This window comes from Eptatretus burgeri, chromosome 1 (genome assembly GCF_056783735.1).
Source record: "Eptatretus burgeri isolate ZD-2024b chromosome 1, Ebu_testis_v1, whole genome shotgun sequence".
In the NCBI taxonomy this organism is placed as follows: Eukaryota; Metazoa; Chordata; class Myxini; order Myxiniformes; family Myxinidae; genus Eptatretus; species Eptatretus burgeri.
Window position 1 is genome coordinate 129,510,083 of NC_140961.1, and position 15,000 is coordinate 129,525,082.

At 46.3% G+C, this 15,000-nt stretch overlaps 1 protein-coding gene across 1 annotated transcript in view; it reads left to right on the forward strand.

Annotated features, from left to right (window-relative positions):
• The window catches only part of LOC147035406 (uncharacterized), a 15,215-nt gene extending 563 nt beyond the window's left edge, over positions 1 to 14,652 (forward strand). Inside the window, exons 1-4 of the mRNA XM_085867610.1 lie at positions 1 to 3,027; positions 9,780 to 10,098; positions 10,224 to 11,547; positions 14,647 to 14,652. The exon at positions 1 to 3,027 is cut by the window's left edge and continues 563 nt beyond it. Coding sequence (XP_085723736.1) covers positions 10,327 to 11,547; positions 14,647 to 14,652 — 1,227 coding nt within the window. The 5' untranslated portion in view covers positions 1 to 3,027; positions 9,780 to 10,098; positions 10,224 to 10,326. The remainder of the gene's footprint in view (positions 3,028 to 9,779; positions 10,099 to 10,223; positions 11,548 to 14,646) is intronic.
• The last annotated feature ends 348 nt before the right edge of the window (positions 14,653 to 15,000 follow it).

Sequence of the window (15,000 nt, forward strand, 5' to 3'; positions counted from 1 at the left end):
CGTTCAAAAGAATACCGATATCTTTGAATACGTACAAGTCACGTGACTTTGAATTTTGCGAAAACTGCTTCATGCAGTTGCAAAATGACGATTTTTTTCTCGCAGAGATGACCGTCACTCGCACACGGGTGTATTTTTCTGATTCAGTTTTTGTTTTCAACTTCTTTTTTTTCAACTTAAATACTGCAACACTTTTTTTTTTAATCTCAAGTACGTACAGCAAAAGGGCTGTTAAAGGTTGATGTGGACTTTTTATTTATTTATTTATTTGAGAACACATTTAAACAAACTGACACGATGCTGAAGTTTTGTGCAGTGATGTTGTCCACCTGCAGGTTTTTTTTTCTTTTGTAGCTTGTCCGGCAGTCCGATGCAGAATTTTGAAGAATTATAAGTTTATAATCCTCAAGCGACTTTCATTTTATTTCCATCCAAAAACTCATGCCATTGTTTACATTTCAAGGTAAAACTGGTGTTGCCATGTTTATACTTCTATCCCTTGTTACCTTGACAGGAAGTTCAAAGATGTCAACAGGTTAGTCACATTGAAAACCGTTAGAGTAGCAATCTGTTGTCACAAGTTGTACAATGTCACTTTACTATCTCACAAAAGCTAACATTTTATTATCTCAAACAACTACTTTCAAGAAATATATGCCAATATATAGAGAGATTATTATTCTTCATTCATGTGCAGCATAAGGCTGTGGGGTAGCCTCATTGGCTGAGGGCACAGCTGTGCTGCTAAGGCAATAACCTCTGCTGGTCAGGGCAGGAATTTGTAATTTGTTCATGGTGCCGACGATAGCTTGCCCACTCTTCAGGAAGGAAACTGTCGTGGCAGTTTTGGCCATCTTAAGACAGAAAGAACCTTTGTTTCAGTTTAAGCTGTTTATTCAGAAAAAAAAATCAGACAAACACTTGTGCACAAGAGGAAGCTTTTTAGCCTGGAGCAATATCTCGAACAGAAAAACTTAAACTTACATTGAGTATAGCGTGTATATATGTGATCCCTCCAGGGCGTGGTTAATACATCAAAGGAATTCAATTGAACAAACCGAGGCCTCTTGGAGAAACAACAGATGGAACTTTGTAAGGTAAAATCACAAACAAAAGATGAAAAACGGTTTGTTATCGGACCTTGCTTATTGTGCCCGGGTGAAAGTATTTGATTCCTTGCTGCTCATCTGGAAAGAGATCAGGTTTTACAAGGTTTTTATGACTACAGAGGAATGTGTGTATTCTACCTCCCTACGAGCTTTCCCAGCATATATTTATTAAATTATTTCACAAAGCACTAACTGAAGCTAATTGGCATTTTACCTCATTATAAATTCAATTCCCCACGGTCCCCCATTTTGTTCATACATAACAACACCAGGGTTTGTTCTGTAAGGATAAACCTACAGAAATTTAAATTTGTCGCCGGCTAGTGGCAGGCCCGTTTCTACCGCGTCACCCAGACTTGCGCTCTGTGGTGGGTTGACACCTTTGCGAGTGGATGCAACCCTCGGGTGCCACCACCTCCCTGTGCTGTCTCGTTCCACAGAGTTTGGGTGCCCAGGCGATCTGGAAGAAACGAACCCTGTGCACACCGAAAATGTACATCCAATAGGCAGTTTCCTTTTTATCCCTGTAAAAAGGCAGTTTTTATCCATAAACTGTTCGCCATATCGATTTGAAATTTGGGTCACACATGTACCACCTGAAAAGGAAGAACCCTATTGATTTTGGGCGTGGCCAGATCCAAGATGGCCAACTGGGGCGGCCATCTTGAAAAAGGTTTTTTCGCCATATCGATTTGAAATTTGAGTCACACATGTACCACCTGAAAAGGAAGGACCCTATTGATTTTGGGCATGGCCGGATCCAAGATGGCCGACTGGGGTGGCCATCTTAAAAAATGTTTTTTCGCCATATCGATTTGAAATTTGGGTCACACATGTACCACCTGAAAAGGAAGAACCCTATTGATTTTGGGCGTAGCCGGATCCAAGATGGCCGACTGGGGCGGCCATCTTGAAAGAAATGTTTTTTGTAATAAATGGAAAACCACTTATCTGATTTCAATTATTTTTGGTTGCTACGTTCCTCACCCCTGGGGAACTTTTTTGCGATGATGACCAAATGGTGTCTTGTTTCCAATTCACCTCCCTCATTATCTGGAATATGTATGACCTTTTCATTCAATGGCGGGGGATTCCCCATCTCTGATGGTATATTTCAATTATACTAATCAGCTTTTATTTGAACAAGCCGCTCAAATTATTTTTCCCCTTCAGGTTTTTTTGATATCTTTATTGTCCCACATCCCTTCATCACAATCATCCATCTGTTTTTGGTTCTTTAGCAACAATTGTTGAATTCTTTCAAAAGGGCCTTCGTCAGTCCCAAGGGCACTAGTGTCTGCACTTTCGTATTTTCCATAAAATCCCACTGATGCGGTGTCTCGACTCGATTTTATACTAGGTTCTTCATTTTCTGGATTTTCTGAATCTTCATGGTTGCCATAGTTGGTCAGAGATGGTCGGTTCAGGAAAACTTCATGTGCCACCATCGTTGGCACTGTGGCAAATTTTCTCACACACACACACACACACACCCATTACACTATGTAACGCAATTTTTGTTCCTGGGTAGTAAGCAGGCCCCCCTAACAAACGGACGCCAACGTTGTCCGACGGAATGAAAACCCGTCATTCTTGTTACAAAAACAGCTAAAATTAATGAAAAAGCGGCCGAAATTGAAACCAACACAGTAATTACGGTCGCAATAGCAGATATAATTGAAACCAACACAGTAATTACGGTCGTAATAGCAGATATAATTGAAACCAACATGTTTATTCTACACACAAGAACGGTCGTGACGGACACAAAAACGGACAATCGCGAAATAGATTGGTGGGGAATGGAAGCAAGATTGGTTATTTCCGTCGCGAAACGTCCGAGAGCAAAACAAAAGCGGTTCATTCCAGTCACTGTAGTGCGAACAAGATGGCGGATGGAGTAGAACGACCTGTTACGGTATGTAAATTTTTAGTGCTTGTGCCTCAAACATAACTTTAATATAGATAATATATAGTGGGTAGTACCTGATGTAGTTTTAACAATTTATTAAACCGAATTTTGTTGTGATGATAATGTTTGGTTTGCCTGTATTTCGAGCCCCTGAGTGTAGGATCGCTAGTTGTGTATGCCCAGTTCAACATAGGGGATCGTGTATGGGATCTTTTTCCAGTTTTTACTTCATATTAACTTTGTTATTTTATTGGAATTTGCAATTTATTATGACTATCAAATTTTACCTCTTGCAAATATAAACGATCAATCGTCACTGATCGCTGCAGCACGGGGGCACGAATTACATGAAATGTCAGCCACACATTAAGTCAAGAGGGCGCATTTATCGCTGCTTGTATATTATCCCGTACCACAAACGGGTTTTCATTAACAGACATGATATATTCAAGGCAGACTACGTTAAAGTTAACTTACCATAACTTCAAGAACTTTTCAAGCCGCCATGTGTTCCGCGTTATGGTAACCGGAATGAATCGCTTTCACTTCGGTCTCCGCCATTTCGCGACGGAAATAACCGATGTTGCTTCCATTCCCCACCGTTCTATTTTGGGATTGACCGTTCATCTGTCCGTCACGACCGTTCTTGTGTGTAGAATAAACATGTTGGTTTCGGTTATATTTGCTATTGCGACAGTAATTACTGTGTTGGTTTCAATTTCGGCCGCTTTTTCATTAATTTTAGCTGTTTTTGTCACAAGAATGACGGGTTTTCATTCCGTCTGACAACGTTGGCGTCCGTTTGTTAGAGGGGGCCTGGTAAGTGTTATTTCCTAATTGCTTATGCCTCTAAAGTATAGAAAATGGCGATTATTCCCCTCACACTTTGCTTTTGTGACCAGGAGAGTGATTTTCAATGAGAGAATGGTCAAATAAGTGTCTTTTCGTTTGCATAAAGTCAGAAAAAATACAACATATGAATCAAAATTAACATGTATTTATACTACATTTTACAAAAATGACCACAAAAGATTTATAAGTGAGTAGTTTTTCGAGATTTACGATTATACACAAAACCACTTTCACAAATCAGCCCCCAAATGTAGTCTCCCATCATGTTCTGGTTATACGGCCCTTGGTAACCGCGTTCAAAGTCCAGTATATCCTGGTGGAAGCGCTCGCCTTGCTCCTCCAAGTACGCTTCCATGTTATCCTTGAATTTATCAAGATGAGCGTCAAGGATATGGACTTTGAGGGACATCCTGCAGCCCATGGTGCTGTAGTTCTTCATCAGTCTCAACCAGTTCCACATAGTTTTCGGCCTTGTAATTGCCCAGGAAGCCCAATACCACTGCGCCAAAGCTGTTCCAAGCTGCTTTCTCCACCCGTGTGAGCTTCTTGGGAAATTCCTTGCACTCCATGATCATCTTTATCTATGGTCCGACGAAGACACACCGGCTCTGACCTTTGCCTCAGACAGCTTAGGGAAGAAGTCTTGAATGTACTTGAAAGCTGCCGATTCCTTATCTCGAGCTGTGACAAATTGTTTCATGAGGCCCAACTTGATGTGCATTGGTGGCATCAGCACCTTCCCGGGGTCCACCAGTGGCTCCTATTTGACGTTGCTCCCCACGGAGAACTCGGTCCGCTGTGGCCAGTCCAGCCTGTGGTAGTGCGCCTTGGTGTTCCTGCTGTCCCAAAGGTAAAGATAGCAGGGAAACTTGGTCCTACCGCCTTGGAGACCCATCATGAATGCCACCATTTTGAAGTCTCCGAAAACCTCCCAGCCGTACTCGTACTTCAAGGTGTTCAGCAAGGACTTGATGCTGTTGTAATCCTCCTTGAGGTGCACCAAGTGAGCCAGTGGAAGAGAGGGGTAATTTTCCTTGTTTTGGAGCAGCATGGTTTTGAGGCTCCTGGATGAGCTCTCAATGAAGAGGCGCCACTCGTTCGGGTTACAGGCGATTCCGATCACCTCAAACAGACTAGTCACATTGTGGCAGAAGCAGAATCCATCTTGACTGGTGAAGAAGCTGGAAAAGCTTCGTGGCGATTCCTCTGATCTGCAACTTGCACACTTTCATCCAACAAGTTCCACTGCTTGAACCGAGACGTCAGATGCTCGGCATTGGACTTGGTGGGACCAAGATATCTGATCAAGTCGTTGAGGTCTTTTTGTTTGGGGTAGTATGGGTTTCTCTCTTCAGCTCCACCTGTGAAATTGCATTCTGGATCTACAATGTCTTCCTTACTCTCTGACTTGCTGCTCTCTCCTGAAGATGGCTGCTCTCACTCCGGAGGAGTGGGTACAGGGAGCTCAGGGCAGTGTGGCATCGGGGCGATGGATGGATGGATGAAGGAAGGTCCGGATACGTGATGGCAGGTGCATTCTTGCCAGTATGTCACCTTTATATATGACAAGCTCGCAACCACGTGAAAACATGAATGAACCTGACAAAACAGACAGTGACGGGTAGCCGAGCATAGCTGCACTAACCTTATTATCTTGCCAAAACGAAGTTTTTGCAAGATATGTTAGTCAGCTTGTATGTTTTTTTTTTATTTTTATTTTGTTTGTTTGTCTGTAATCACGTATCGATCACTCTGCAGAGCACAGTTATCATTGGAAATTTTTGTAACTTCGCATATCAGAGTCCTATAGAGGTCCCTTTCAGCGCATAAAATTGTCAAGGTCAAAGGTCACGGTCACTTTGTCGCAAATCAGGGGAGTCGACGAAACCCTTATTTTTTGAGTAATTTTGATTGGATCGTCTTCAAACTTCATAGGAATATAGTTCATGGTCTGGCCCTCAGCTGATTAATTTTGGGTGGTGATCGGCCTTGACCTTCATGGTTAGCGCTGGAGGTCGAAAGTTTTTGACCCCAAGGTCAAATTTTGAAATCTTAGGTACTATATCGTGTAATACCTCAAATTGAACACCTCGATGAGTGCTTTCAAGATATGTCAAGCTTGAGACATTATGACGTCATTTGGTGACGTTATGAGGCAAACGCATATGTTTTTTATGGTTACTCTGTAGAACGATTCTCATCGGAATCTCTCGTAGGCAGATATTCCTCAAGGAGTCGCTCCTGGTGGATAGCAGCTCTGTTCACCTCAGTGTGACCTTAAAGAAGTCACACGTGGTCACCTTTTGGCAAGATACGGGTCACTCTGCGGTTGACATTGGTTTTTTTGCAGTTTTGGTGGGTCGGTCTCAAAAATCACTCTCCGTGTCATAAAAGCAAAGTTTGAGGGGAATAATAGCCATTTTCTGTACTTTTGAGGCATACCAATTAGGAAATAACACTACCCAGGAACAAAAAATAAATACAAATTTGTTACACTTATTGCTCTTATGCATGCTATGATGATGATCGCACCAAATATCATGAGTCCAATGAGCAATATGTGGAGTATCCATGTTCCCCATCCACCAAACACTCCCTTTAACCAATATACGAACTCCCATCCCTTAAAACAATCATGGCACTTTGCAGCCACCTCCCTCACATGCTGTACCACATCATGGATATGTACTGTTTGATGCTACCTCAGCATATGTCCCATTTATGTCCTGCTGGTTATCTGCCATGTAATTATGGCACCATTCGGCTCTGCAATAATAAATTTCCTCAAATGGGATCACCACTAACGGCAGTCTTGTTCGTGATGAGTGCGGGAGGTGGGCACATGTCCAACACTTCGCCTTTTTTTTTTTTTTGTATACCTTGGTCGAGGCTCGTATGAGAGCTAACACACAACTCACAGCAAGGAGGCATGAGACAAGAGGGGCGGGAGTGGAAGGGACAAAACAGTGGGGAACAGACACATTAGGTGAACTGTGGAAGGGAGAGGGATGGGGATGGGACGGGGAACATGGCGAAGAGAAGATGGACATTTCAGGGACTTTCAGGAAGGAAAGTAGGAGAAATGAAGGAAGTGGGCTTGGGTGGATTATCGGGGGTAGAAAAGATCGAGGATTTGGATGGGGGAAGATAAGAGGTGGTGGTGAACAGCTGTTTTGAAAGCCTGGAGGGAAGAATGGGAAAGAATAGAGTGAGGAAGTTTATTCCAAAGGCGGGAAAAAAGAGGAATGAAAGAGTGAAGATGAGCAGTGATTCGTGATTTTGGTAGTTTTACCAGAAGGGGGTTGTTGGCGGACCTTGAGCGCCCTGTGGAAATGTGGTGGGGACAAATCGCAGAGAGAGCAGGGGGGGCAAGGCTGGAGAGGAGTCGGTAGAAGCCAGAAAGACCACCGACCAACCTGCGGTGATTGAGTGAGAGGCCCAAAGACTCAGCTTCATTGCGGGAGATGCCGATGATCTTAAATGCCCTGGTTTCGACCGTGAAGCCGAGAAAGGTGGGAGGCAGGAGCACCAGCCCAGAGGGGAGAGCAGTACTCCATCAGGCTACGGACTAAAGCTTTGTAAGTGGTCAGGAGCTCAAGAGGGCCGAGGAAGGACTTAGCACGACGGAGGATTCCCAGTCGGCGACTGGCTTTTGAGGCGAGGTTGGAAATGTGACTTTCCCAGGAAAGGTCATGGCAGATAGTGAGACCCAGAAGCTTGAAAGAAAAGACTTCTTCCAGAGGATTGTTGAGAAAGTGGATGGGGGGGTTTTCTAAACGGTCCTTTCGAAGAGACATAGTGAGAGTGTGAGATTTGTCTGGATTGAAAGACATGTTCCACGTGTTGGACCAGTTTGTGATTTTATCCAGATCTGCAGTGAGTGAAGAAGCTGCTGCTTGCCGGTCTGAGGGATGACAGATGGTACGGCAGAGGGTGGAGTCGTCGGCAAAGAGAAATAGAGGATTTTCCAGAGAGTCCGAGAGATCATTGATGAAAACCAGAAAAAGAACAGGGCCCAGAACGCTACCTTGAGGAACTCCAGCCTGCACAGGAAGAGGGGATGAAAGAACTCCATTTAGGGCCACACGTTGACTGCGACAGGAGAGGAAGTCTGCGAGCCATGAGTGGAGATGGCCTTGAATACCATGGGAAGAGAGTTTGGTGAGTAGTGCAGGGTGCCAGACTGTGTCAAAAGCACGTGATATGTCCAGGGATACGGCTCGGATTTCCTGTCTGGCATTGAGGACCTCCATCCATTGATGGGAGAGCAGAAGCAGCATATCCAGGGTAGAGTGACCTGGTCTGAAACCAAATTGATGATTGGAAATCAAGCCATTGGAGAAGAGGAAGGATTTCATATCTGAGGCGATGATGGATTCCATCACCTTGCTGATGATTGGGAGAAGGCTGATTGGTCTGTAGTTATAGGGATCTGTTTTTGCACCTTTTTATGCAGGGCAGTGATGTTAGCAGATTTCCAAGCAGATGGCAGATGACCTTGGGCAAATGAGAGGGTGAATAGAACAGAGAGAGGGTGAGCAAGAGCATAAGAGCAGGCTTTGAGGACACGTGGGCTGATGCCGTCTGGACCGGTTGCAGAATCTGACTCGAGGTTTGAAAGCAAGCTCTCCACCTTGTCAGGAGAAAAGGATACAGAGTCCAGGGACAGTTGGGTGCGACTGGGTAAAGTGGGTAGAGATAGTGATGGGTTTAGGACACAAGATTTAGCTGCAAACACCGAGTTTAGACATTCAGCTTTATCACGTGTGGAATCAGCAGTGCGGCCATTTGAGGTAAAGGAGGGGATGGAGGGGGAACATACACCAGAAACAGATTTGATTAAACGCCACCAGGATTTTGAGGAGGGAGAGAGGTTTGAGAGTTCAGACTTGAGATGAGAAAGATGTTGTTTTCTGGCTCTCCTGAGGGTAGATAAACACTTGTTCTGAGCTTTGTGGAAAGAACTGAGATTGCCCTCAGTTGGGTTTGCTTTCCATGAGGCAAAGGCAAGTTGTTTCAGGACAACTGCCTCGCCACAAGCTTCAGTAAACCAAGGGCGGGAGGAAGGGTAAGACAACTGAACACGAGAGGGGATAAATCTGTGCATGAGGGAGAGCAAGTTTCTTTGAAAGAATTCCCAGGATGAGTTGATGTTTGAGAAAGTAGTGATAGGAGACCAGTCTGTAAGTTTGATGGCTGCTCGGAGACCCTGCCAGTCGGCTTGAGTGAAATGCCAGACTCGACGGCGGTGAGGTGGTTCTCTGATAACAGCCAGAGAGATGTCCACTTTAACAAGGACGTGGTCAGAAGAACCAATTGGAGCGAAGGAAGAGCAGCAGATATTGTCAGGGAAATTTGTCAAAATCAGATCCAGAAGAGATGGAGTACCATTGGTTGAGATCCGGGTCGGGAAGTTGACCGATTGAGTCAGTCCCAATGAGTCGCAGAAAGCTTTTGCTGAGGTGCCATGGCAGGTGAGAGAGGTACCCACACCTAGCCAACTGGCGTGATGACAATTGAAGTCACCACATAAGAGGAAGAGAGAGTTTGGATGAGAAGATAGAAGATGGCCTTATTTTCCTTCATTGCGTAAATGTGCGACAGGGTCATAAGATGTTTATGCCATACATGCCTTTCTCATGCAATTGATCCCAATCTTTACCTTCTTCTGCCCTGCGTACCCTGTCACGACCCATTCCTTGTTTCCCCTGCTCTCGACCTACCAAACATCTTGCTCTCCATGGCCTTCCCATAATGCCCTCACTGTCTGTTATCATCTATATTATCATTCTTATGCACATGCCAATCAGAAGCACTGCAACATATGTCATGAACCCCCAGTAACGTTCTTCCCACTTGTGGGTTTCCTCTATTCCCTTTACGACTTCTTGCATGCTCTTTTGCAGTGAGATGTGCGAGTCCATCTTGGCTTACCTTCTCACTTGACAGCTGTGTTGGTAACCAACAATACCTGGTGGGGTCTGTTCCAATATGCCTTCAGGGCGTTCTTCCGCTTGAACACCTTGATGGTACACCCAGTCACCGGGCTGGATGCCATGGTTGTGGTGAATTAACGTGAATCGAGGGACATGACGCGGGATCACATGTTGTGCGTCTCGCGTATAAGGGGATGTCTCTCTGCGGCACGAGTGATTGTCCCCGGGGCATTGCTATTGACATCGGCTGTCCACTTGATGCTCGTTAACTGAAGGTGCTCATTGACTGGTGAGAATGGAGATTATATCGAACTCCGTGCTTACGCGGATTTAGTCTGCAATGGTTAACTGCACATGTATACGTTACTGCTTATGTACTCCTAGCTGAACCTGTATTTCCTGGTGTGCCCACAGAAGCGGCTCCAATCAAATGGAATAAAGCCTAAACTCTGAAGGTTCATCTCTCGCTCTCATTTCAATTTATTCCATTTGATTTTCTCGGCTCTCTCAACCAAAGATGGACAAGATCTACAAACCAGAGAGGTTCGACGCAGACCCGAACGCGACTGACACAGAAATGAAATGGTCACATTGGTTCTGCTCCTTCTCACACTATCTGACCATCATCGCGGAGGGAGCTGACAAATTTGCCGCTCTCGTGAATCATGTCTCGCCCGGCGTGTACAGGCTCTTCTCGGGGTGCGACACTTACGAAGCAGCGATCGACGTGCTGCAGGCGCTCTACGTGAAGCCCAAGAACGAGGTATACATACGACATCTTCTCAACACACGCAAGCAAGCAGCCGGGGAGACAATCGATCAGTTCCTGCAAGCTCTGAATCAGCTGGGAAAAGACTGCAGCTTCCGTGCGGTAAGCGCCGAGGAACACCGAAAGGAAGCGACCCGGGAGGCATTCATCCAAGGACTCAGATCAGCCCACATACGGCAACGCTTACTAGAGAAAGCGCAACCCACTCTTGACAAGGTAGTCGATCAGGCTCGAGCGATGGATACGGCTCAGCAGCAATCTGAGTCATTTGGGACACCGATGCTGCTCATGAACGCTGCGACGATGGGAACCCAAGGAACCCCACTGGCACAGACACAGCCAGACATGAGGGATGGAGAAACACCCGAGGAGCCGGATACCCAGACCTCGTCAAACTCCTCAGCAACTGCTCCGGTTGGTAAATGCTTCTTTTGTGGGTACAAAAGGCATCCTCGTCAAAAATGTCCCGCCAGAGATGCCACATGCATGAATTGCGACAAGAAAGGGCATTATGCCAGGGTATGTAAATCTACTCTAAGGAGAAATAAACCCACTTCTGCGGCTCTCTACTCGCAAAATAAATTGACTGCAGCCTCCCCGGGGAATCTATCCAAGGCTATCATCAACGTACGAATTAACGGGCATATGGCTGAGGCACTGATTGATACCGGTAGCTCTGAAAGTTTCGTCAACAGCTCGCTAGTGAAGGGCAGGAAATGGGTAATCCACCCGACTGACAATACGGTATGCATGGCCGCCACCTCACTACAATCCCGCGTACGAGGGTACTGCAATGTTGAATTGGACGTAAAAGGGTACACGCATCGGGATGTAAAGGTGCTGGTGCTTCGTGATTTGTGCGCAGACGTAATTCTGGGTCATAATGTCCTCAAGCAGCACACGAGCGTCGAAATACCCTTTGGAGGAAGCAAGCCTCGTCTAATTTTAAATGCGTTGACCACCGCGGAGGTGACGTCCCCCAGCTGTTCGCTAACTTGTCGCCGGTCTGCAAACCGATAGCGATCAAATCGCGGCGATATACCACTGCTGACATGAATTTCATCACTTCGGAAACCAAGCGATTACTGGAGGAGGGAATTATAGAACCGAGCGATTCGCCATGGCGCGCACAGGTGTTAGTAACCAGCAGTCAGAACCATAAGAAACGGATGGTTGTCGATTATTCCCAAACGGTCAATCGCTTCACCCAACTCGACGCCTACCCCCTGCCGCGCATAGATGAGATGGTCGAACGCGTGGCCAATTATAAGGTATTCAGTACCATCGACTTGCGAAGCGCCTATCATCAAATTCCCATCCGAGAGGAAGACAAACCGTACACTGCATTCCAGGCAGGGCGGCGCCTCTACCAGTTCAGAAGGATACCATTCGGTGTCACGAATGGAGTAGCTTGCTTCCAACGGGTTATGGACGACATCATCTCAGATGAAAACCTCGAAGACACTTTTGTTTACGTGGATAATGTCACAGTGTGCGGTAGGGATCAGAGGGAACATGATAGGAATCTGGACAGATTCTTGAGCATTGCTGGAAAATATAATCTGACTCTCAACTACGAGAAATGCGTATTCTCGGCAAGGTCAATTGACCTTCTCGGCTACACAATAGCCGACGGCACAATTAAGCCTGATCCTGAGCGATTGCGCCCGCTCCGTGAGCTTCCACCACCTCAGGACTTGCAAACAATGCGCCGGGTGATCGGGATGTTCGCTTACTATGCAAGATGGATTTCGCAATACTCCGAGAAAATACATCCCCTAGTGCATTGCAAAAACTTTCCACCAGATGCCGCTGTCGTAAAAGCTTTCCACAATCTCAAGGATGATATCAGTAAGTCCGTGGTTTTATCGATCGACAGCTCGGTGCCCTTCGTGGTGGAGACCGACGCTTCAAATCACGCCATAGCTGCTACACTTAATCAGTCTGGGCGGCCGGTCGCTTTCTTCTCGAGAACTCTCTCTAGAAGCGAGCAGAGACACTCGGCAATAGAGAAGGAGGCGTACGCCATCGTCGAAGCGCTGCGTAAATGGAGACATTATTTACTGGGAAACCACTTCACGCTCGTTACGGACCAACGATCCGTGGCTTTCATGTTTGATGGGAAAAATAACGGGAAAATTAAGAATGAAAAAATTATGAGATGGCGGATAGACCTAGCTTGCTACAGGTACGACATTGTTTACCGGCCCGGGAAAGAAAACCCTGCTGCAGATACCTTCTCCCGGGTCTACAGTTCGGCAACAATCAGTCAGGCTTTGCAAGACCTCCATGTGTCTCTGTGCCACCCAGGGGTAACCAGGATGGCACATTTCGTACGCAGACAAAATCTTCCCTATTCTGTTGAAGATATTAAACAAATGAATGCTTCATGCCCTGTTTGTGCTGAACTAAAACCCAGATTCTATGGCGCGGCTTCTGGCAGACTGATCAAGGCTACTTCCCCCTTCGAGAGACTAAACATCGACTTCAAAGGGCCCCTACCGACCGAAACAGACAACAGATACATATTCACCGTTGTTGATGAATATTCAAGGTTCCCTTTCGCGTTTCCGTGCTCGGATATGACCTCGGGCACTGTCGTAAAATGTCTCTCTGACCTCTTCGCTATGTTTGGGAGACCTTCGTACATACATTCAGACAGAGGGCCGTGTTTCATGTCGGCCGGGCTAAAACAATTCCTATTAGAGCACGGCATAGCAACTAGTCGAACGACGGGTTACAACCCACAGGGAAACGGGCAGGTGGAACGGTATAATGGAGTAATTTGGAAAGCCGTAACTCTGGCGCTGAAATCGAGAGGACTGGGCCCCGAGCGATGGGAGGTTACTCTTCCTGACGCTCTGAATTCCATACGCTCTTTGCTCTGCACGTCCACAAATGCCACTCCTCACGAACGTATGTTTACTCACCAACGACGTTATGTTGACGGTCAAACGGTGCCCAACTGGCTGACCCACCCCGGTACAGTGTTCATGAAACGCCCGGTACGACAAAGCAAGTATGAACCCCTGGTGGAGGGGGTCGAACTCATTGACACTAATCCAGAGTATGCTCATGTCAGGCTCCCGGATGGCAGGGAGACCACTGTGTCGGTGCGCCATCTGGCTCCCTCAGGTACTCCTCCCGCCGGTACACCACCTTCTGGCACTCCTCCTTCTGACATTTCCCCCCCAGGAACTCCGCCAGGCGACGGGGCTGCCGCGCTCCACCCGAGAGCGATCGAGGAGTCATCCCCGGCACAAGTCGAGGCTCACCAAGAGGATCGGGAGTCTCCCTCAAGTGAAACTGCCGTTTACTCCCGGAGAGGTCGACGAATAAGGCCCCCTCGACGACTCAATCTGTAAAGGGGATTATCGGCATTCTCGCTGCTCATGCTCCTATATGCCCATTATATCATATATCGATGCTCATTTCCATGCTCCTACAACTCAAAATAATCACTGCTTGGCATGTATGCTTCTGTAGATCTATTAGTCCGCGTTGCTTGAAATGTATACTCCTATAGTGCTAAAGCAATCATGGTGTGTAAGATGGGCCCCTAGTTACATTTTAAAGGTGGGGAGAATGTGGTGAATTAACGTGAATCGAGGGACATGACGCGGGATCACATGTTGTGCGTCTCGCGTATAAGGGGATGTCTCTCTGCGGCACGAGTGATTGTCCCCGGGGCATTGCTATTGACATCGGCTGTCCACTTGATGCTCGTTAACTGAAGGTGCTCATTGACTGGTGAGAATGGAGATTATATCGAACTCCGTGCTTACGCGGATTTAGTCTGCAATGGTTAACTGCACATGTATACGTTACTGCTTATGTACTCCTAGCTGAACCTGTATTTCCTGGTGTGCCCACAGAAGCGGCTCCAATCAAATGGAATAAAGCCTAAACTCTGAAGGTTCATCTCTCGCTCTCATTTCAATGGTGTTCCTCCGTAGCTGATTCTGGTAGCGCTTGTTTGACTTGCGAATCAAATTCTTTGACAACCTTTGTTAAAGCAGCACAGAAGTTAATCATTGTCCTCTCCCCATGTATGTCCATTTGTTTCAGTGTTAATGGGGCGTTTACCGGCACTCGCATCGGTCTCCCCATCAGTATTTCATGTGGGGACAATCCGCTGCGCCTGCTTGTTTACCGTTCACCTAATTGTCACCAGTGCCAGAGGAATAGCGTCTGGCCATTTCAAACCTGTTTCATCACGTATTTTATAGACAGTGGAAGTGTTGTTTTATTTGCAAAGCTCTGCAGAGTTCCTTTGTGATATCCGATGTGATGAGCCCCTTCCGGTTGTTCAAACACTTTCTCAACATTATGGTGTTGACAACAAAAATTTCCTTCCACAGCTGTAAATCCTAGAGCATGCCATGTTCGTAGCACCTCCTTCTGCATCCCCGATTTGCTCGT